This window comes from Centrocercus urophasianus, unplaced genomic scaffold (assembly GCF_019232065.1).
Source record: "Centrocercus urophasianus isolate 14NV4802_14NV808 unplaced genomic scaffold, USGS_Curo_1.0 seq_18, whole genome shotgun sequence".
NCBI lineage: Eukaryota > Metazoa > Chordata > Aves > Galliformes > Phasianidae > Centrocercus > Centrocercus urophasianus.
This window is the reverse complement of record NW_024884733.1, coordinates 18,963,486-18,986,310: the sequence shown is the minus strand read 5'-3', so window position 1 is coordinate 18,986,310 and position 22,825 is coordinate 18,963,486. Positions and strand designations below refer to the sequence as shown.

The window sequence follows — 22,825 nt, the reverse complement described above, 5'->3', positions numbered from 1 at the left end:
ACCACAATTAAGCCCTAAATCCTCTTGTATTCGGTCTGCCAGATGCTTACCTGGGCTTCATCTACTGAGTTTGGATTGTCTTTAAAATGACATCTTTCTAACGACAGTGACACACAGTTGTACTTTTAAGCATGTTAATCACAACTTAGAAATCATTCTTCACCTGAATATGCTTCTTCCTCTTATGAGGACAAGGTTCTTCTTTCTCAAAAAGATTGATTCCATTTCTCTAAACCACGTCTATTAAAGCAGTGGCTTCTACCACTCAATTTATTCTGACAAAATGAGAGGAAAATTATACCACATGGGAGTCAAGCAAATTAAAAGGGTGTGTTCTGAAAATTTAAGAGGGAACTGGTTTCTAAAATATTTGCTAATTACATTAATTACATCCTCTTTCTGTACAGGAAGTATCAAGATGATTATGGGGGCTGGGGGCGGCAGAAAGGGTGTTAAGCTAGCACATTAATAGACCAATTCCACCAGAACTTGTTCCTGTCAAACTTATACTTCATGCAGTTAAAGCAGCAAAATGAGACAAGCAAGGCTAAAGAAATTTTATTTCCACATTCGAGGACAAAGCATGCAACTAACGCATCCTGGGTCATGGGGGCTCATGGAACCATCTGTTTTACCATAGTGGAAAAGAGTCTAGTATCTCTAGAGTTATGTGTTATCCAGCCTTGACACTATGATCTTCAGTGTAATATTATCATTAATATTTAGAAAGCACTTGTCACTTCTCCATGATTCAGGATAGGAAACAGAAACAGCAACGTGCTGGCTGTTACAACACCATATAGTTTCCATGCTCATAAAGTAGCTACAAACTTCTGATACATGTGCAGTGTTCCTCAGTGTGGCAGACATGTATCATACACTGAGACCCAATAAGGAAAACTTTCTTTTTTCCCTGATTTTCAGAGAAAGGAGTCCTTCTTTTTTTCCTTTATGTAAACATTTTGAAAAGTGACATTTTAGGAGAATTTCATTGCAAATTTGAACTGAAGTGGTTGCAGGTGTTGGGAAAAAAGCAAAGATGAATTTATTTAATTAATACATGAATTATGACATAAGATTTGGACTTTATTGCACATTTTGGAGTCTTGCTGAAATGATTGTAATGGACCAACATATCTCTCAAAATGAGACAGGGGCTTGAGCATGGCTCCAGCTAGGAATGCTCGATCCCTAGCCAAAGACTGCTTTCACAAGGTAACTGATTTTCAGTCAGTGACTGGATACGTCCTTGGAATAGCAGTGATGTCTGTCATAAGTACAGGCAGCCCTTTGTATGGATATAGGCAAGCCAGTTCTGGAAAAATGAAGGATGCTATTGTTTTTGCAGCACAATGACACCAAATTAGAATTCTAGCAGACAGAGCTTACAGAGTTGACTAGCAATTCTCAACTAGGACACATTATTTTTTAAAGACAGGGGTGTGTAACTGCCCAATGAAGGCACAAAGATCAAGCTTGCTCTAACACAAATGTATTTATTTTTTTCACCTGGCTCCCTGGCAGCAGAAAGACTTCAGAATATGCGTTCTTAAGTGAGAGGTAAGTACTCATGGAAAGGGCAGGAAAGAAGGAGGGAAGAAAGGTTGGTGTCTTGTGTCCTGAGCAGTGAGTGCTACAGGAATACTTCTAGTGATAATGCAAGTCTAATCTATGCTGTTGGATTTCTGAGCTTGCCAGGAGAATATAACAACATAAGGTGTCCTTGAACCAGGTCAGTACTGATGTGCCTTGTGGCTTCTTTCCAGACTCAGCTGAGGAAACATTCTATGTAACAGAGGCTGAGCTTCAAGGCCTTGCCCCTTTTCTTGAATTTGGTCTCGTAGATGCTGGATTTCAAGCAGCTGCATTTCTATGATTTTCTCATTTTCCTTCTGCGCATTCAACCTCAGTACAGCTGGGCTTGACAGCATTTCACTGGAGGGAGCTAGAAGATAAAACAGAGAGGACAGAGTAAAGGTCTAGCTCACAATTGTTGGCAATAAGCAAAGAAAGACACCTTTCAGGACTGAAGGAGTACAGCTAAACAGTAACATTTTGCAGTGTTCACCACAACAATGCTATAGGTACTGTCAGGCAGACAAACTGGAACAATACAGAGATAATAACAGAATTGTTCATTAAGGTCAAAGAGGGCTTGTGGAATAAGCTCTGACAGCATGCAGACACAAATGAAGCATTACTCACCCGTGTCTTGAATTGCTTGTTTTTTCTTAGTTAATCTTAGTGCTGACTGGAGGTCATGTACCTGGGTATGAGCCACTGTCAGTTCTTGTCTCAAGTCATTAATTTCCCTAATCAGACTCACATTTTCCTGCAAAACCAATATACTCTGTGAGGAAAAGCACAGGTACTATCTGGTTCAGCAACACGTCCTTGGGAAGGAAACTGGACAGTGTAAAGCCAGTGTAACAAGCAGAAGATACTGTATGCTTGTGGAGCTAGAGCAATCAGTACGTCACACATTTCAGATAAGGCTATAGTAGATCTGAAATAAAATAAAAATGACACAATCACGTAAGCTCAAGAAGCTAATATTTGTTTTGCTTTTCTGACTGCAGCTGCATTCTGAGACATCATCTTCATTGCAGTTCCACAGAGAAGCTCGAGAATGCTCTAGGATTTATCTAATTAATTCAGAATTAAGATGTACAATTCCCATTTCTCCCTTCAGTCTGCATTATTTTGCTTTTCACTTTTACACCACGTATCTATTCACTTAAATTATCATTATCTCCTTGCAGATCTTCAAAGACCTTTTCATCAGTTCTGACTGACATCATCTATATACTCAGCCCAGAATTTGATGCTGCTATCAGTTGTTACTGTTGACTTCTTAGCAAAATACACAGTATTCTGTGTGAGGTAATTCCAGCTACTTCGAAATGTCTTGTTTGGCTTGTTGGGTGCTAAAGAGGCTGTTGGTTAACACTGGTAATACCCTTCTGAAGAGGCAGGCTATCCAGACAGATTTAGCTTTTAATTCAATCTTTGCATTCTAACTGGAAGATTGCACTGCATCAAAACGATCATGTGGTGGATTAAAACAAATGCTCATTGCAAAACTTTGTCATAGGATGTTGCAGCAAAGTAAAAATTGTTTCAGAAAAGGGACTGATCAAGTGCATCGAGGATGAGACCAACAGAAACAACTGCATATGATATTCGGACACAACCTACAGCCTAGTGAGTCCCTGCAGTGCTGACTGTCAGAGACAGGGATGACACCATGATGGAAAAGATGATCCTACAAATACTTCAGTTCAAGCAGTGTTACTTCAAGATTTTCCAGTATGTCTGTTCTTGTGTATCCATGTGATCAAAGAAGTCATTACAAATACAGGAGGTTGGAGGGAAAACTAGCAGTGCAAGAACAAGCAACTGTCAATTGGTAAGAACAATTAAAATTATCTTGGCAGTTCTAATCATCTGTTGCGGCAGTTATAAATGGAATATGCCTATGAACAGTCACTCAAAGAGGAATGCACAGCTCTGAAAATGTAAGCATGACTGAAGAATACTAGAAATACAGAGCTAGAAGGCCATCAGGATGTCATTTACTTGTTCAAAGCAAGCTCTGACAAAAGTTTGTCTAAACTAGTTTTAAAAGTCTCCTGTGTGGACTGGAAGACCACGATAATTCCTCCTGGCTGTAAAGTCTCATTAATCTACTAGACTTCAGAGAACTGCTTTTTCTTTAAAGAAACCAAGCTGATTAGAACCTTTGATATCTTCATCTTCCAGATGTTTTATTAATTTAGTTTTAATCATCATTTCATGTTAGGCTTACTGGTCCAAGACATTGAGTATTATCATTATAAGCACCATCTGTCACCCTATTCCTGCAGGAAAATTCTTCAGGTTCTTTTCTGAAGCCACCCTGTGTTGTGCCAAAAGGAAACATCAAATTCACAGGAGTGAAAAAAATAATGATAATAAGGCCAAGGAAGAAGACTGCTGCTGCACGGACCTGAAGAGGCACTATGGATAAATAACAATATGCAAATGACTTTGGTGAGGACTAAGGTCTAGCGATCCTGAGGAAGCGTAATAGAGTAACAATGAAGAAAAGTGAGGGGAAAAGGAAACGCTGACTGAGCAGAAGGAGATTATGGTAAGAAGAGACTGTGAAAGTGTTGTCCTCCCAGGATGTTCGTTGTGGGGCTCCATATCCTCCCATTTCCAGATGAAAACAAACTGGATCTTTGGCCTCAGCCCTCATAAGTTTATCTTGCTTCGTGAGGAACAAGGATTCTGAGCAAGAGATCCTGATATGAATTGGAATAATAACTGTGTGTTTCTGAGCTTCCTTGGAACATCTGGATGAGAACAGCTGAAAGCCCTTCTGAATTCAGACCAGTAGGAATGGACTTGTATGACAAAATAAAGTCAGTATTTTTTCTTTCTCCAAAATTACTTCCTAAACAGTGCCACATAGTAAATGCAGCTTGGTTTTAAGGTGCAAATTGATAGTAGCAGCAATTAAAAATACTGTTTGAAATAAAGTAAGTCCATTAATTACTTTTTAAAAAATCAGGTAGCAGAGATGCCCTATGCAGCAAAAATGCTAAGTCACAGCCTGAAACAGTGATTGAGCACCTGGTGGGAAGGCAGGGCCAACCCAGGGGAGCTCAGGTGCATGCAATTAACCAGAAGGGGTGAAGCCAGGATCCACTCCTTACCAGATCTCATTTAAGGGTGAAGGTACTTCTCTGGAGATCCCTGCCTACTGGAGGCATTTCAAAGGTAAGCAGTTTTTCTTCTTTTGTTTCTGTGCCCATGGCTGCATTTGGGCTTCTTCACATTTGCTGCAGCCTAGGATTGTGCCATCCTGCTATTATCACTGTACTTTCATTAACGTTACAGCATTATAGCCTATCCCCTTTAAAAGTGGGAAATGGCAGACAAACAAAAATATCTGCAAAACAGCAGCGATTTCTGGCACTGGAGATCTTGCTCTTTCCGTCCAGAAAATTGTAGGCCATTAGTAGCTCAGTGAAGATTGTCCTTGAATAGAAACACTTGAAAGCCCTAGTAGCTCCTGGCAAGGAAGCAAACCAAAACTGTTTTAAAGTTCTAAGAATTAATGGCAGTATGGTGATTGAGGTCTCTTTTGTGCAACTTCTTCCCTATAACAAAAGGAAAGGCTTGTTACCTGCATGATGTGCGTGTAAGCAGCTTGGTGGATTTTCTGATCCTTCACCACTCTCTTTTTTAGAGCTGCTAAATTCCTCTCAAGATATTCTCTTTGTCTCATGTACTCCTGCTGCAAATCTGTGTCTATCTCTTCCATCTCTACCTGAGAGAGCACAAAGTTTTGCCTCAGTAAATACACTATCATAGATACTCATCTGCAAAGAGAAGGCAAAGTCTCTAACTCACCATTTCCAATTGCTGCACATACTTGGTGTAGAGCTCACGGATCCCAACCTTCAGTTTTTTATAATCCTGAATGAAGCCCACACAATTATGAAGATCCATTTTAAATCGTTTGATGAGAGCTTCCATATTTTGCTTCTGTAATAGTAATAGAGATATATCACAGTAGGCTCTGACACATTCAATCTTCTAGAAAATCTAGCAGAAAAGGTGAAAGCTAATATATACTCAAACTTAGTTGTTTAAAAATACTTTATTAAAAACAGCTTCCTCACTGTGCTGTTAAATCTGGGAGAATGTGTTGCTTGAACCTGGGTATAAATAACTGATTTTTTTTTTAATATCAACTTGCTAATTTGGTTGCAGACTTAGAAGGTTTCTGCCTTGTCCCCCAATTTATAGACTCTCCTGTTTCCTCGGCTTTGTACACAGCACCCCCACAGGACCTCTTTGGTCACATTAATGCTTCTGCAGTGTTACACCCCCACAAACTTCATTATCCAGGACTGTGGATCACTGGGACCACTGGTCAGTGGCTGTACCCCTTACCTTCTGCCTCTCTTTGTGCAACTCCTTATCGGTTGCTTTTAATTTTTGTTGCAATTGTGTGATATTTAGTTTCAACTGTGCGTTCTCCCTGTGAAGTTGTTCCAGTTCCCTCTCCATCTGAAAGGAAGCAGAGGGAGGACATTAAGATTAAGTGGAGACATTGTGGAAAAAAAACAACACGTAATGGGAAAAATCAGGGGTTGGAAATACAGACTTGAGGGAGGAGATCCCCCTTCAGGTTGAATTGCGTACAACACAAAACAAATCAATTTTGGAACAACACTGCCCTCTGCCAGAATACAGAGAAAAGAGGAAAAAAATGGATATACAGCTCCCTTTCAGATTACAGATTTAAGTGATGTGATGACTATTGATTTCCTTGAGTTGGGCTAAGGCTGTACTGTTCTATCTGAATAAAAACGAGTTAGGTGAAAATTATCAATACCGGAAACAGTAAGTGCAACAACAAGAACCATATGATACTGAAAAGAAACAAATGCATGAAAAACTGTAGAAAAATTGGCCAAAAAAAGCACCTAAGGGTGCTACAGCACTTACTAACATGAGAATATGACCAGAAGAGAGGATAGAGCTTTCCTTGTGCTAGTGTGACATGCACATAAGATATTCATTAGCTTACATTTATTTAAAAGGCTTTCATTCTGAATAAATAGGTGTATGAAACCAAACAGGCCAGTGATTAGCAGTGGATAAGTCACACTAAGGTTATATCATGAATAAGTTGCCTAAGTGAACTTGCTGCAAGCTAATTATGAACACATGGGAAGTTTCCATGGATTAGTTGATTGATCTAATTCCTGAATTTGGTTTTCTTTGCATGTCTGCAACTTTTTGAGAGGAATTCTCTCCCTCTTCCTCCAGATCAGCAAAGGCAGTGTCTTGCAAACTCTACAAGGTATGTGCAGGGCAACTATATAAAAATGACATTTATTTTTAAGCAAACATTATATTACTCAATTTTGAATAAAACACTGAAACAGGAACTTACCAGGATTGGTCACTGGCAGCACACGATGTAAAATTAAATACATGTTGTGTCAAAGTATTTTTATTAGCTGCAAAGCTATTGAACCAATGTTTATGTGTCTTAGAAAGAAGTTCAGGGAACAAACAGAGGGACTTCCATGAGACTGGCCTGGTGATCCACATATCCAGCCAAAGGGTTCAGTAGCAGGGGCCTAATTATGGTGTTACTCACCTCTTGGATCTGCTCCTTCATTATTTTGATATCGTTTTCACGTGATTCTATTTGCTTTCTAAACTGCTCTATTCTGTGATCCAGTACAAACTTGAACTTTTCCAATTCCTGGTTTTTCTTCTTTAGGTCATATATATGCTTCTCCTGGGAGAAATACATACAGGAACTCGAATCAGACCCAGTGCTCTCAAAGATCCTTAAGGTGAGGTGTGAATACAGCATGGGCAAAAACAGCAGTCACATATCTAGAGGGGGTCCAGACTTTAGTCACAAATCTCACTCGTACTGGGTGGGAAGCAAGGGGGGAAATAATGCAGAGATTACGGATAATCCTACAAACTCAGGAACGGGGGATGAGAAATTCAGCACCCTATACTGAGTTTCTGAAGGAAAGCTTAAAACATTAAGGTCCCAAACTAGAGACTTTGCAAGTTCTTGAAGTTAAAACTGAGTTTCCTGCACATTATGCTAACAGAGCACCATACTACTAAAATAATTTGTATTAAATTAAGGGAGGGAGACAATGATCTCAGCCAATTGTCCAGTTTCTCACCTTTTCCTGAATAGTGTTAGTTCTCTTTTCGATATTTGTGTTCAGCATTGAGATGTCCTTCTCCAACGACTTAATTACACCTTCCAGATTCTGCTGTTCCAGTTTCATGTCCTCAATGTCACTGTTTCGTTCTTTGAGCTCCTTCTGTAGGCTGTTCAACTAGAGAGGCAAACAAGGAAGAACTTGCAAGCTGTTCATCTCTTAACCATCATACTCTCTAAGATACCTTGTAGACACTGCAGGATAAAGGGTATCAGATTAACAGATAAAAGCACTTTAATACCATTTTATGAACGACATTTAATGTCCTGAACCATCTAGAAAAAGTAAACAACTGAAGGACAGATGGACATATTGTTGGGAAAACAGTGAGAATGAAGATGGGCTTTGAGAAATCATAGAGGCACATTTCACTAAGAGATGAAGTTACAAACCATGTGCAGAGAAATCAATCTTGGCAGATGTTCTTTGAAAGCAAGAAGGAGGTGAGAAGAGCAGACAAAGATTCACACATAAAAAAGAACAAAGCAGCTCCAATTTCATGTTGATTAGGAGAAAGTAGTTGCAAACTAATTAGCTTGATTGAAATTGATCTCTGAAATGGTTGAGAAATCTCTGTAATATTGACCCATAATAGTCTGAATCTTGAAAGCAATGATAAAATGAGTCGTCTGACAGTGAGGAACTGGCATTCAGAAGCAGGAAGTGTGAGGATATTATGCCTAAGTGTCAGCTTCAAATAACACTCAAGTCATGGAAAATTACTTTCAGCCTCCCTGATCATTGGTCATACATGTCTAATGATGACAAAAGTAGGCTGATAGGTGCCTGATTCATATTCTTGAAATCCCTGCAAAGCCAAGAGGTCAGAAGTGGGAAATGGTGCTGGAGAAATGTGAACACCCACAAAGGTATTCTCAGTGTCTAAAAGGCATAAGAACTGACTCGCAGTACCAAGATAAAAGATGTTATGCAGTCAGAGAACCTCTGTATCTTTAGGAAAATGTAATTTCCAGCTAGTCAAAGAGCCAAAGTTTCTATGTCTACTTCAAAACCCTAGAGTAAGAACAGTAAAAAATGTTGATATGTACAAAACATAACGTGTACAGCATTAAAAGAAGCAATACAAGTGTTTTTCTAATGTAGTAACATATCAGATCTTGGAAAAATTTAAAAGTTCATTTGTTTCCCATCATAGGATGAACAATGTTATTGTTTATGATTTCAAACTACGACAGTCAAAGGAAGTGTACTGATAGAGCAGGTGTGCTGTTATCATCCATCTCTAAGGATATCAGCATTCAGCCAGCACACAGCTTCTTCTGATCAAATATTCTGAAATATTCAGACGGATAAAAAAAGGAGCAACTGTTCTCATATGGAAATCTAAATATTTACAAAATATGTTAATTGGTCTTCACACATCATTAAACACATTCAGTCCCTGGCACCAGGTCTCCATGTGCAGACACGATCCTATCACAGATAAGAGATACCCTTTTATTCATGACTCCTATTTCTCCTTTCAGTTGCAGATTTGATTCCTTTTCTTCTACAAGCCGTCTCTCGTATTTAATTTGGATATCCTGGATTTCTCGGTCTTCATCTTCCTCAATCTGTTTCTTAATTTCTTCGTGTGCTTGAAGCTGCTGCCTCATATCCTCCTCTGCCTGCAGTTAGGAAAAGCAAACGTTAGAGAAGGTAACAATAGATGGCCAATAAGGAAGAGGAGAATTCTTTGTCTGTAATGTATTTCTCCTGGGAGGGCTTGTACTTAGTGGACTCTTCAGCGTCAATTGCAGCAATAGCATTTAAGCTAACAAGTTCTAAGGGGATTAAAGTCACTTTAAAAACTGTTAAGATAAACACCAAAAAATCTTCTTAAGGCTTAGATGCTTAACGTTGTCTACAAAATAAATCAAAAATGTATATATCTGAAAACCTAGCCAAACTTGCAAACTTGTTCTCACAACAGCAAATGCAAACCTAAGTAACTCTTGAGAAGACCTTTCTAAATTGCTGTTTCTGCTGCATTAAGGACAATAAACACTCAGCTTTGCATCAGTCTCTGTATTACTTTCTTCTCACCTTCTTTCCAGACACTCTTTCCAAGTTGGTATTGCAACACAGGGATGCAAGTAGTAACACTTAAGGGGTTTATTGGCATTATTATATCAGCATCAGTCATCTGACTGCCCCTATTTGGCTGAATCTTTGACCTCCAGGTGCTGGAGTTTCACTTAAGTACTCAGGGCATTCCTTTTTTCCTGCTCAAACTATGAAAGCAGGAGCCTCAGGGACTTGGTGACATTGGTGATTTCAGTAAGCAGGAGAATCCACCAGTTTAGAAATGTTATCTCTTCACTAGAACAAGGTGATTTAATCTTTATCCAATAGCAGTAACTTCTAACCCACATTAATAAGAAGGAATTCCTGGATGTAGGAGACAGAGGCAAAGCTGAGGATATCCAAGGACATTCTTCTCAGCAGATTACTGAATGTATGAAGTCCAAAAAAGCTGGTAATTCAGTTAGGGCTTTCCTCATTACTGTTCTGTTGATATTTACATATCTACCCCCCCAAAGGTTAAAGGCAGGTTAGGAATTGTGTGGAGAGTGCCAACTTTCCCTCCTCTAGGAAATATTTCGTCACAGCTGGAAAGAAAGATACTCAACAATTCAAACTGCCAATCAGGTTTCTTACCTCCTCTAACAGAAGAGATTTCTCATTAAGTTTCTCCTCATAATAATCTGTTAGCTCTTCTAGAGCCCTGTTTTTGCTTTCCTGCAAATTATGCAGTTGTTTCTCATATCCCTCTTGCATCCTTTGGGAGTTTACTTGCAGCTCCTGGTATTTCTCATTTTCCATCAACAGTTTCTGGTTACTGTCAGATTCTGGAAACAGGAAACATATGGAACTGATAAAACTCATAGAAAAGAGAGGCATATCCTATCCTTCTACTATTATCAATGTCTTATTTTCTACTGTCTTTTTGGCAGCTGGTTTCAGTAAATTACACTACAAACAACTCGTTGCTTTCCTTGTCAGATATACAGGGGTTTTAGGCTCTATGGCCATACAAAATTCTACATCAGAAAATCATCCCTTGGGTTTCCTGCTCTTCCTTTTACTGTTTATCACTTCACTAATAAAGCTCTAAAATTGCCGTTCCCCTTTCTCAGTTGGGCTTCTGAATATTCTGTTGTATCCCTGCAGAATGCAACAGAAAAAAATGTTTCAGCTTGAGTAAATCCAAGCCTGCACCAAAATCCCCTAGTCTACCATTACAAAAAATCAATAGCAGTCAATCTAGGCATTCCCCTGAGAGTGCCAGCCATGACAGAAACGTATAAGCACAACTGCTACGGAGTGGACTTCATATTTGGTATTAATGTGCTGTATTTCTGTTTTGTCTTGATTAAGAGTCTGGGATCCAGGTATTTCCATGTTGTACACACTGTTCACTAATTAGCCTGGTTGTTGAGCAGTAAAGCAATCACAAGTCTTGTACAGTGAGGAAATTACTGATCTCAGAAACAGAACATCCAAGATAAAATGCCCACGTGCACATTCTTCTGGTCATGAGTGCAGTTTAGACCAACTTTTGTTCTACTCTGCCTATATGACACACGTGCCTTTTTTCCTTTTACCCTGCACTCTGATAATCCCTGCTCATCACATTACTTGCAGGTCCAAATTCTTTGTGTTCTTGCACATGGTGATAAACGCATTCACAACATAATCTAATGCATTTCCTGAAGATTCTAGTGACAAAAGCTTGTTGCAGTCTAACCTAGGTCTCGCATCTCCTTGGCATGTTTATTCATCAGCTCAGATACTTGAAGCTGGTGTTGCATTTCCTGATCGTCTTTCTCTGCCTGTAAAATCTGGGAGAAAAAAAAACCAAAAACAAAAACATAAACAAAAAAAAAACCTCAAAAGCTTAAAAATAAGCAAAGCAGTCTAAATCCTTTGTATTTTTGCCAAGGGTGGAGAACACACACACAACAGAATGATGTTTGAAATCTCTCACTAGAAAAGCATGCCATGTAGTATTAAGCTGGGTTGTCCCAGAGATTCACCATTAAAAATTACAATACTAAGGAAAGCTGAAGAAAAGTTGCAATGGAGTTGATATAATACAGGGCATTGTATAATCCTAAGCTAACAGGAAAATTTTGTGAGTCACAAAAGCCTCCACTTTTCTGTGTGTGCCTGCTTGAGGAAAATACATAGTTCTGCAAATTGTTGTGCAGATACCAAAATCCAAGCTGCTCTCTTGGAGCAACTTTGAAGCCCTAGAGCACTGACATTTGCATGGAATGACAAAACTAGCCAAAAGCAAGGTTTGAATGCTGTTTGCTTGCATGTTCTACTACCACTGCAAACTACTTCATCTTCTAAAAAGACACCACCGGAAAAAGATGAGTGAGAAAATTCCCGGAAAATTCGGAGGGAGCCACCACAGGTTAATACATACTGATCCTCACAGAGGAAGTACAACTTGCCTGAGTGGAACTTTTATTCACCTTCAAAAGCATTTGCTTGCAAGCCTATAATCAACCAGCCTAAAGAAGTTTCAGTGTAGCTAAGATAACAACAATTCTGAAAAGACCTAAAGAAATGCAGTCGAAAATTGGCACAGGTAAAATTCAGTTAAAGGAATGAATACATAAGATGTGAACAGGTGACCTTCTTAAAGGTTAAGCTATATAAAAATGAGGAAAAGTAGAGAAGTTTAAACTCAGGCTATTTAAATGCAAAAGAACAATGAGAAAAGCATGAGAGCCTAAGGAACAACTCAAGGAAAACTTCAAAATCAGTAATTAAATTTCTCAAAAAAATCAAGATCAGAAACTCATCAGAACACTGGCAGAGCCAACAGACAAGAGAGTTATAAAAGAAACACTTTTATAACAAGGCCATAGAATAACTAAAGTGATAAGTACCTCAGCAAGCTTTCTGTCTGGAATCTTACTTTATGTGGAGACAAACTGAAATACTTTCTGAAGGGACTATGTACAACTCAACAAAATAAATGCTAGCAAATCACGAGGATTGGATAATATTTATTGTAAAATGTATTACTGAAAATAATAGAATTGAATCATGGCATATATGGTATGTGATCTCTCACCTCAAGCCATTTGACTGACAGTGAAATTGCTATTGCATCATCTCCATTCTAACTCTAAATAGGGTCCTGAAAATTACAGATCAACCATGTGGTGTATGCACTGGATAGACAGAACAGAATTAGCAGGCACATATAAGAAAGACACTGGGAGAAATTATTGTGGCTTTTGTCTTTTAGCGAAGCTCTCTCTCGTGACCACAGAGAAACCAATATATGAAACAAACCAAGTATATGAACAGGAGAAATCCAGAGGATATAGTTTAATTCTGTTTTCAAAAAGCATACAAGACACATCACTGAGTATTTTTAAAAGTGCTAGGCAACCAAAGCATAAAGAATAAGGCAGTAAAATGAACAACCATAGGAGGTGCAAGTTGCATGCGATAGAGCTTTTAAGGCACAGTCCCATTTCTACCCACAGATGATAGATCTTACTGATCCTTGGATGCAGGCAGAAGTTATTGCTGAAACTGTTCTCTCCCAGGTAGCCTCTTGCTTCCCCTCAGTACTTACAAGATAGTTGACTCAAATAGTAGGTTCATGCTTTACAAATATCAGGAACACCTTTGTTGGAACGGAATGTTCCATTCTTCAGATGCCTCGTGGCATTCATACATACATAATGCAAGCTTGAATTTAACTCAAAAGGGAAAGACTTAGTATTTGGAACTGCAGTATGAATCATACCTGGTGTTTGTTTTTAAGGGATTCTAGCTCCTGAGTGAAAGTCTCTTCTAATTCCTTTATTTTTTCGTGACAACTCATGTCCTTGAGACGTAACTGGTAATCGTTTTCTGTCTGTAGCTCTGACACACGAATTTGCAGGTCTAGTATTGCCCGATTCTATTAGGACATGGATGAGAAGATACTTTTAACAGAGAGATTATTTGCCATTAGCAACAGTTTGTTAAGGATGCTTTAACTATTTCTGAAAGACAGCCTTAGAGAATTTTCACCAAGACAGACTATTAAGTTTCAGAAGCAATTTCCTTTGTTATTTTACAAGACAGTATATAAAAATGCAGCTGATTCTCCACCACATTAAAACTGTCTACAAGTGACTGGAGAAGGTATTAGAGAAATGTCAAAACTTTTTTCTACATTTGCTGTTCATACAGTGCTGTTTGCATGTTAATGCTCAGCTACTTGCTGTAACCTCCTCTTGCAAAGAAAGCCATGCAAGTTCTCTTGACAAAGGGCCATACAGGCACACTTAGTCACAAACATCTTGCAAATGTAATTCACAAACTGCAAACTAGGAATCTTATGGTTCATATGCATAGGTTGCTCCTCCTACCTTCTCCTCTATATCGGATTTCATGATCAACACCTCCTCAGCATATTCAAATTCCTTTTCCCTTTTCAGTGTCATTCCCTTCTTACTATATACTTTCCAGAAGAATATAGAGCCATCCTCTGAGGCGGTCAGCAGAAATAGGTCATCATTTGATACAGAGATCTTAGAAAGAAGAGACAGTGGAATGATAATAGAGACGAGGAAGAACAGCGACATTGATCTTACATCACATTTTGCTTCCCACCCGCTTATTCCCTGTTGTTTCTACCACAGTCTGCAGTGGAACTATTAACATAGCCCAACATCCTCTACTCCTGCTCCAGCCAGGTCCAGAAAACATTGGAAGGCAATGAAGATCCAGAGGAACTTGTGAAGACACTGGATCCACTTCTGTTCCCTAAGCTGTAGGAAGATTTAAAAAACCTGGAACAGACAAGACCTTCTAGATAGTCATAGCACAGACAGGCAATTCATATCAAAATTCCAAAGGTCCTAAGCCTCTTTTCTCTGAGCAGTTGTTTGAGCAACAGATGGTTAAATCTTTCTCTTGAATTTGCGTAAAAAACTCACTGAGAAATATCTAGTAATAACTGCAGTCATCTGTTGCAGACCTCCTCTGACTGCATAGCTTAGCATAGAGTACCTGGGAGCTGACACAGCTTGTGAGTGAAGTGAAAGTATGGTTCTAGTAATTGCCTAGTATGTAGCCTACTGTTGGACTGTGCAGCTCCAAGTCAAGGTGCTGTATTTGACAGTGATATTTAAAACACCAAAATCATCAGCAGTTTTAAGAAAGCAGAACACACGGGTTCCCAAAAGTGTACTGAAATATTTCATGGTTGGAACTTCCACTCACCATGTCCCCATCTTTCATAGATTCTTCAATAGCCTTCTAGAAACACTACAGTTATCAGACTGGGCATTGCAACCTCTTGTTTACCCTGGCAGCAAATCATTTAATGCATGTATCTCGTTCCTCCTTCCATTCTCACAACAGATTTCCAAGCCCGCATAGTTTTATCTTCCTTTTTCCAGAAAAAGATATAACAAAGTTCTCCACCAGGAATATGCCTTGTTATGTGTCCTGGTGCGAGGCACTGAGGATTACTTCATGACTAAATCCTTTTTTTTTTTTTTTTAACCAAAACCTGCTTGTCTAGTAATGCCTATTTCTTAAGACAAGACTTCTGTGAATTCTCTAATCCTCACTTTCCAGAAGAACGCTCACCCTTAGAACATATTATGCTATGAAAGGGGAAGGAGAATTGGTGCTAAATGAGATGAGTACAATTGGCATGGCAAAGAAGTGTTCTGTGCTACCTTTGTAACAGCACCAGCATGGGCTTGATACTCATTGAAATCCTGGCACAAAGGTAACGGGTACTTCATAGCTCGTACTGTCCCCAGGGATGTACCAAAATACCATGTCACCAGAATGAGAAACAGCTACTGCAGTGTAAACAACATCAACGGCAGGCACTTCATGCTGCACCTAAAAAAACCAAACCACAAAGAAATGTTACCACCACATTGCGTTAAGTTTCCCAAAGCTATTTAATTACTTACTGCATGAGCAGCTGTCGTATTGCTGCCTGCAGCAAAGAAAGCAGTTAGGAGAATCTACATGTCTACAGGACAAAAAAATGTATAGTAATATAATGTAAAATCATTAATGATAGTACTGAACTTTATACGTGTGCAGTCTTAAAATTTAAAGCCAAGTTCCACAAGTCAATCTCTTCCGAATAATGAAATGCTTATTGCATTCAATTTAGCATTGTTCTTAACAGAAAAACAACCAAAACAAAACAAAAACCCCTGTGGTCTACGGAGGTATATCCAATACTGGAACTAATGTTTCAGCAAAAGATTTGATACAATATTGCAAAGTTAGTTTGCTGGACTAGAAGATTTTGAGGTAAATCAAGGTAAAATTAGAAAGATAAAAACTACAACAAAATCTCAAGTTTCATGGTGAAGGACATAAGAACACTAGAAAACCACCAGCAAATATTGTAGCAATCAAGAATGGGTTCCATGGATGATAAGGAAACCAAAGCATTAGCACCCTCCCTAAAGAACTTAGCAAAATCCCACAGCACAAGTTAGCTCACCGAAGACTCGGAAATTTCTTTGAGAGTTTGGTCTGATCCAACAGCAAAGATGACTTTGGAATCAGAATGCAGGGCAATGCTGCTGTAGATGCAGGATGTGAGCACGCACTCCATCTCCCTTTTACCTGTTGATAAGTTCCATTCATACACAGCACCGTGTGTGTCACAGGAGAAACATTTTGAATCATCTGCACTCCATTTAACTGCACATATCTGGCAAAAGCAAAACATGCGAGGGAGACAGCATGCAAGTTCCTTTAGTGGTAAATCCACAACTGCTTTGGAATCACATTTCTAGGTTTTTCTTAAAATAACTTTGATGTTTTTCAGCTAATTCCATTTCAGCATTAAAAAAAACCACAACAACATTTCAGATTACCTTATGATCACGCTGACAAAAAAGCTTATTTCTATAATATTCAAAGCAGTTCATAACAAGCAGTTCATCTTATTTTTATACTTCATTATTGGGATATTTTTCCTAGTTCTGCTATGTGCAAATCATTCTTCAGTGTAAGGACAGACTCTTCAGATTTATGTGGTGCACACATATACTAAATAGAAAAGCTGACTTTTTGTATTTGTAGCACTAATTTTGGGGTCCATTCCTGATCAAAGATTGTACTTTACCTTTTCTAAATGCATCTCAAGAACTCATACTTAATGAGTTGTAGTGTTTCGGATTTGTTTACTAACCTTCCCGCTATGTCCTTTTAAATTATTAGTATTCTCAAAGGTGGTACAGGAATAAATTTGAATCACGTTTCCATTAACTGCAGCAAAAAGATGGCCTCCATTACTGAATGAGCACTACAAAAGGAAAATATCCACACATTAGTGTAGATGCAGCGGATATGAAAAGTCATGCAATGAATTCCAATGACATTATCTAATATCTGAACACTATATAAGAAGAAAGCTGCGTGACGTAATCAGCATATTACCACTCTCATAGTTGGTGCTTTCCCCTATAAAATTCAGTCCTCCGGTATTTCTGACCAAACCCCTTCAAAGGTTCCCAGGCCCACAGTTACACATCAGTCCAGGCTCATTTTCTGATAGTTGGAAACGTTCTCTTTGCTTTTATATCCTAAATCCTATAGGATCTATCAGACAGGATGCTATCTTGTGTCATGTTTTTCCCCACTGTGCTCCCCGGTCCCACACTTGAATCATTCCTTACCTCTCTACACTCACTCACAGGAAAATCCTTGAAAACATGCATGTCCTCATATAGCACACTTATAAATCGTAGTTTGTCAGGAAACCCAACCAAACAGAAAAGGCCAGTGGGGTGAAGTGCTACTGTGTATGCCTCCTCCCAGAACTCCTTGTACAGCTCCAAAGTGCTGAAAGAGAAAACCATTGTGCAGAATGGAACGGTGCAAACTCCCTATGAATGTTCCTGGAGATTCTTTCTCCAAAACACATTACAGCTTTACCACAAACCTTGAATAACAGAAAACGTCTTGGACTACTGGCGCTACATTTAAAAGGCACCTCATATCCATAGTGCCCAAAGCATGTCAATAAGACCATTCCTATCCCACACCACGTAAGACTTTTATCAAAACAACTCTGTTATTCACATGAAATTGATGCTGCTGACTGCTAAACACAATATATGAAAAAGCAGGAGGTAATAACAAACAAAAACAACTCTTTACTTTGTCTTGTAATTCCAGACACGAACAGATTTGTCCAGGGAACAAGTGGCAACAATGGGTCTTCGAATACAGACGTCCAGACCCGTGATTGAAGCAGAATGTAATGGGAAATGTAGATATTCAAAATGACTTGATTCTTCCTGAGAAAAATGATAACATTAAAAAAAAAACAACAAATGTTTCCCTGTGGGCAGTAAATCAGGTAAGAAATCTATCACAACTCTTTGTGTAAGTAATCTAATAGGTCTGAGGAAGCCACTTCCTCCTGTCACTGCTCCTGCCTGAACATCCTTTAAACATAACAGCATTAGAATCATTTTAACATTATAATTAATTATCAGGAAAAGTGCTGCAGGGAATATGTAAGCACCACAGATCTCACATACCAGCGAGAGCAGATCATAATTGGAGGTGTCCAAATAAACACAAGTTAGATAAACAAATAAAACTGGACCTGAAAGGACTCAGTTAAGATCTTGTGGTCTGACAGATATTTAAAAATAATTATGTGCTAAATAATAAGCAAATTAATCAGGATGTTTAACTATTCCATGTTGGATGTGAAGCACTAATGCAATTATAGAATGCATGCAGAAAGAGATTCCATAACTGCAAAACCCTTCCCTATAGAGATCTTCTTAATATTACTTTATGCAGGTTAGTATTTAACTTTGTAAAGTCAATTTCATTACACGTTCAACTCCTGCCCTTGTATTATTTAATTCCATCAAAACAAGGAATGCTTTTTATGATGCTTGTCCTTCACAAAAAGGTTTCACTTCTAACTAGAACTTCAGGAACTATTATTTTGGAGTCAGATTAGCTTCCCAAGGCTGTTTCAGCTTTACTATGATGCTGAAGTTTCTGCATCTTACAGTATAGCATAAACTACTACAATTACACTAAAAATCCCTCAGTTAAAACCTTACTTATGGTCTGATAGTGACATGCATCCCTAAATAGTCTTAGCAGTATCCTTTATCCCTCTACTGAATAGCATCTAGTGTGCATATAGAGAGGGATATAGAGAGGTGTTTCCACAAGAGGCTACTAAAATACAGAAATACAGCACTCAGAGAAGCACACAGTGCAATTCAGAGATGTGTTTTAAGGGTTCAGAGCCTAGCTGATAGATTTCAGGAGAACACATCACAGAAGGCGACACTGAAGGGTCTGTGCCTCTACAATACATCCCCTACTGGATAAGTTGGTTGTGGAATGTGTAAAGATTGCACTCACCTTCAAATAATCTGTGGAGGGCATAGTAAACATGCAAAGCTGATTTTTAGTTGTGCTAACAACTATGGCTTCCTCAGAGGGGCTGAAGCATATGCATGTAATGTCCTGTCTGCCCAACAGCTTTGGCACAGTGGTGAACAGGTCCTGAGGAAGCTGCACAAGAAATGCATCCAATGGGGTATTTCAGGTCTCCATGTCCTAGCAGTAGGCATTCTTGCACTCACACACACACACTTTTGCTGAAATACCACCTTAATGAGTATATATGCAGTATCAATAAGAATACTTGGATAGCAAATAGCATAAAAGTACTGCCAGGCAGGAATAGCATTCAAGATAACCGAAATGTGCCTTTAACATCTGAGCATCAGAGGGTATTTCAGCAGTAATCTTAAGCACTTGAGTTAAAAAACAAATCGGTATCAAAAAGACATTAAGCAAAAAAAGTAGAAAGTGATAGAATGAAAACTGCCTGGAAACTGTGATCTCCAGAATAACCATTATTTGTACTGTATCATTCAGGCTGATAATACCTGAATTAGTGGCATCCTATTTGCAAAAGATTGATGGTCAACAGACCATGAGCTTCATCACTAAAGACTCATGAACTCCTCCTCCTGTAGACCTGAGCTCCTGTGTCCAGTCAGCTAGTGGATTCCAAGACCCACCTCTCAAATCCATGAGTTGGAGGCAGGCAGGTGCAAACCATATATATGCCTATACGTGCCTGGCAGAAAGTCTCTTATCTTGTAGACTTGAGGAATAATCGACTGTGGAAGCAATAAGCTGGCTGACAGTAGAACACCTTTAAAAGAGCTTTCAATTTCTAGTGTAAAAGGTTTGGAAGTTGATGAAGATTTACTAAATATCCACAAACAAAAAGGATTTTTATTCCCTTTTCTAACTTCTAGGATCTGACATGTAGGGAAGATATGACCTTCCAGGCCCAGAATGTAAAGTCTTGACCAGATCAGAGTAAAATGCCCTTATCCTGATACCACAGTAAGTCAGTACACACAGCTCCTATGGGACAATTAGAAATCTTACTAGATTACTTCAGAGTGCATATGTCTTGCCAAAGCCATAATAAATATTTGAAGGGAAAGATGCATTGCCTTGGAAAAAAGCAAACAATCAGTCTAGTTTTTCATAACTGATGCAGCCTACTTCTTAGCTCCAATGCCTCCATAAATACAGGTTTCTTAAAGGTTTCCAGAAGCTTAGCAACCTTAGCAACCATATTTCACATAAAGGTACATGGCGAGCTACCTTGCAAAAGTTCATCTGACCCTGAGTTTCAGTGTGAGCTCTGGCAAATCCCTTCCTTTTTACAACACTTAGCTCATGCTTATAATGGACTTTAATGTTGTGCTAAGAATTATTATTAATAACTGAATCAGAAGCAGCCCTCCTGCCCACAAAAACAGGCCTCTGCTTTGTAATTGCTTGCAAAAGCTTTTTTTCCCCTACCCAGATTTCTTGACTCTCCTTGTAGACTTCCTTCTCGTTGGTCTTCTCAAACAGAAGAACCACTCCTGGGCTAGATGAACATGCAAAGCCTTTGGAATAAGCTACAACTGCAGATATTTGAGGCAGAGAATCCTGTAATGAACCACTGTCTTCAGAGGTTGGTTCACCAGAGACATCAGAACAACTGCAAGCAAGAAATGTATAAAGTCTTCAGAATAAAAGAGACAAAACAAAAATGTTAGCAGCATCAAAAATGTTATAACCTATTCATGAACTGGACAAGAAAGAAGTGAATGGCCTGCAACAAGTCTTCATGCACAAGTATTCTGCAAAGATTTACCTCTCATAATGCTTTGCTCGTGCATCTTCTTCCAGTTCCTTGGGTGGTTTTCTGTATTCTACATCTCTCTGCCAGAGCAGCTCTCCAGTTTCAAAGAGGAAAAGTTTGCCTGTGGCAGTGCCACATATAATTTCCTCCTCAGACAGCCAAGCATGGCACAGGTAGTTTTGTGGCTCTCCCTTTTGTAAATTTGTCTGCTTCAAAGTTCCTTCACTGTATTTAAAGAGTTTAAAAAAGCCATTTCCAGTAACACAAATCTGTGCATTGTCTTGAGGACTAAAGCTCACCTGTGGAACAAGAGAGAGAAATTATTTTACACAGCTATGTTTACTCTCAGGAATTATCATATGCAAGTATCATATTGTTCTAGAGAGGTACGAGATACAGGAAAACAAACAAGGAAAAAAGTTTCACAGAAACGTAGAAGAAACTAAGAAATACACTTTGCACTTCTCCCCCTTTTGGAACTGTGCATATCAATGTGAGACATGATGTTATGGATACATTAATTCTATTAATCTAAGAAGCCACCTGAATCACAGTATAATATGGGAGTTGTCTCTGCCCTTCAGGATCAAGCAAGGCAAAAACGCGTCTTCACTGCTGATTACCAGGTTTTCCAGGCAGAAAGGCACCATCCATTCTTAGAAGTCAGGAAGAATTTCTGTATTTCGGGAAAAGCAAACCTTACCCATAACGCGTTTTAATTTGTGTAAATGGGTGTGTGCTGATGGATCCAGTGCACTAATCACCTCGATCCCCAATAGAAGGACAGCAGGAGTAGCTAGACATGATTTTCCACGCTTAATGGGACTATGGGCTGCACTTGTCTTCACGATCACTCTCCTCTCGCCACAAACTGAGCTCACACACACAGCAGGCTGTCTGCTTGTAGACATACCCCAGAAAAATATGGCAGCTACCATCCAGCCTGTTCCCCTTGCGTTCACAAGCGCCCTTCAAAAATGGGAAATGGTTTTAAGTTGAGGGAGGGGAGATTTAGGTTGGATGTCAGGGGGAAATTCTTTACAGAGAGAGTGGTGAGGTGCTGGAACAGCTGCCCAGAGAGGCTGTGGATGCCCCGTCCCTGGAGGCTCAAGGCCAGATTGGATGGGACCCTGGGCAGCCTGGTCTGGTATTAAATGGGGAGGTTGGTGGCTCTGTTTGTGGCGGGGGGGTTGGAGATTCGTGATCCTTGAGGTTCCTTCCAACCCTGCCCATTCTGTGATTTCTGTGATTCCCGCTGCCGGCGGCTCCCGGCGACCGTTACCTGGCAGACACCGCCTCCGGCGGCCTCGAGGCGCACCGCGGCCAGCAGCCGCTGCTTCTCCCACAGCCACAGGACGAGGCGCGGCTCGGGAGGGCCGGTGGCCGCGGCTAGATGCCGGCCGTCGGGGGAGAAGGCCAAGGCCAGCGCCTCTCGCGCCGGCAGCTCGGCGGCGGTCAGCGTCCTCCGCCGCCGCGGCGGCCCCTCCGTCAGCTCGTACACCGTCAGGGCCGGCTCCTCCTCCGCCGTCTCGGAAACAGCCAGGTACCGCCGGCTGCGGCTGACGGCCAGCGCCCGCACACCGCGGCTCTTCTCGAGGCCTGCGGGGAGGAGAAGGGATAGGGATCGGATCGGGTCGTGGGCGGGCGGCGGCGACGGGGCCGGGCGGGGTGCCGGCACCTGGGATGAACTTGTGCCATCTCTGCTCGGTGTGGAACTGCGCGAGGGCCGCCCCCGCCGCGTGCAGCACCAGCCGCTCCTGCAGGAAGCAGACGCCGCCGGACACGCCGGGTCGGCAGCCGAACACGGCCGCGGGCCGCGCCTCCACCGACGCCATGACGCGTCCGCAGTCGCCGT

At 40.1% G+C, this 22,825-nt stretch overlaps 1 protein-coding gene across 1 annotated transcript; it reads right to left on the bottom strand.

Annotated features, from left to right (window-relative positions):
* Window positions 1-506: 506 nt before the first annotated feature.
* Window positions 507-22,805, bottom strand: CFAP57 (cilia and flagella associated protein 57). The gene is given in 23 exon segments (XM_042819509.1): window positions 507-1,945; window positions 2,206-2,332; window positions 5,174-5,317; window positions 5,401-5,535; window positions 5,947-6,063; window positions 7,166-7,309; window positions 7,719-7,877; window positions 9,215-9,388; window positions 10,422-10,612; window positions 11,512-11,605; window positions 13,543-13,698; window positions 14,153-14,314; window positions 15,473-15,569; window positions 15,571-15,644; window positions 16,267-16,479; window positions 16,963-17,076; window positions 17,450-17,615; window positions 17,934-18,073; window positions 19,173-19,325; window positions 20,643-20,826; window positions 20,983-21,269; window positions 22,253-22,569; window positions 22,649-22,805. Coding segments are annotated over 23 exon segments (3,717 nt in total). The 3' UTR covers window positions 507-1,733.
* Between the last annotated feature and the right edge of the window lie 20 nt (window positions 22,806-22,825).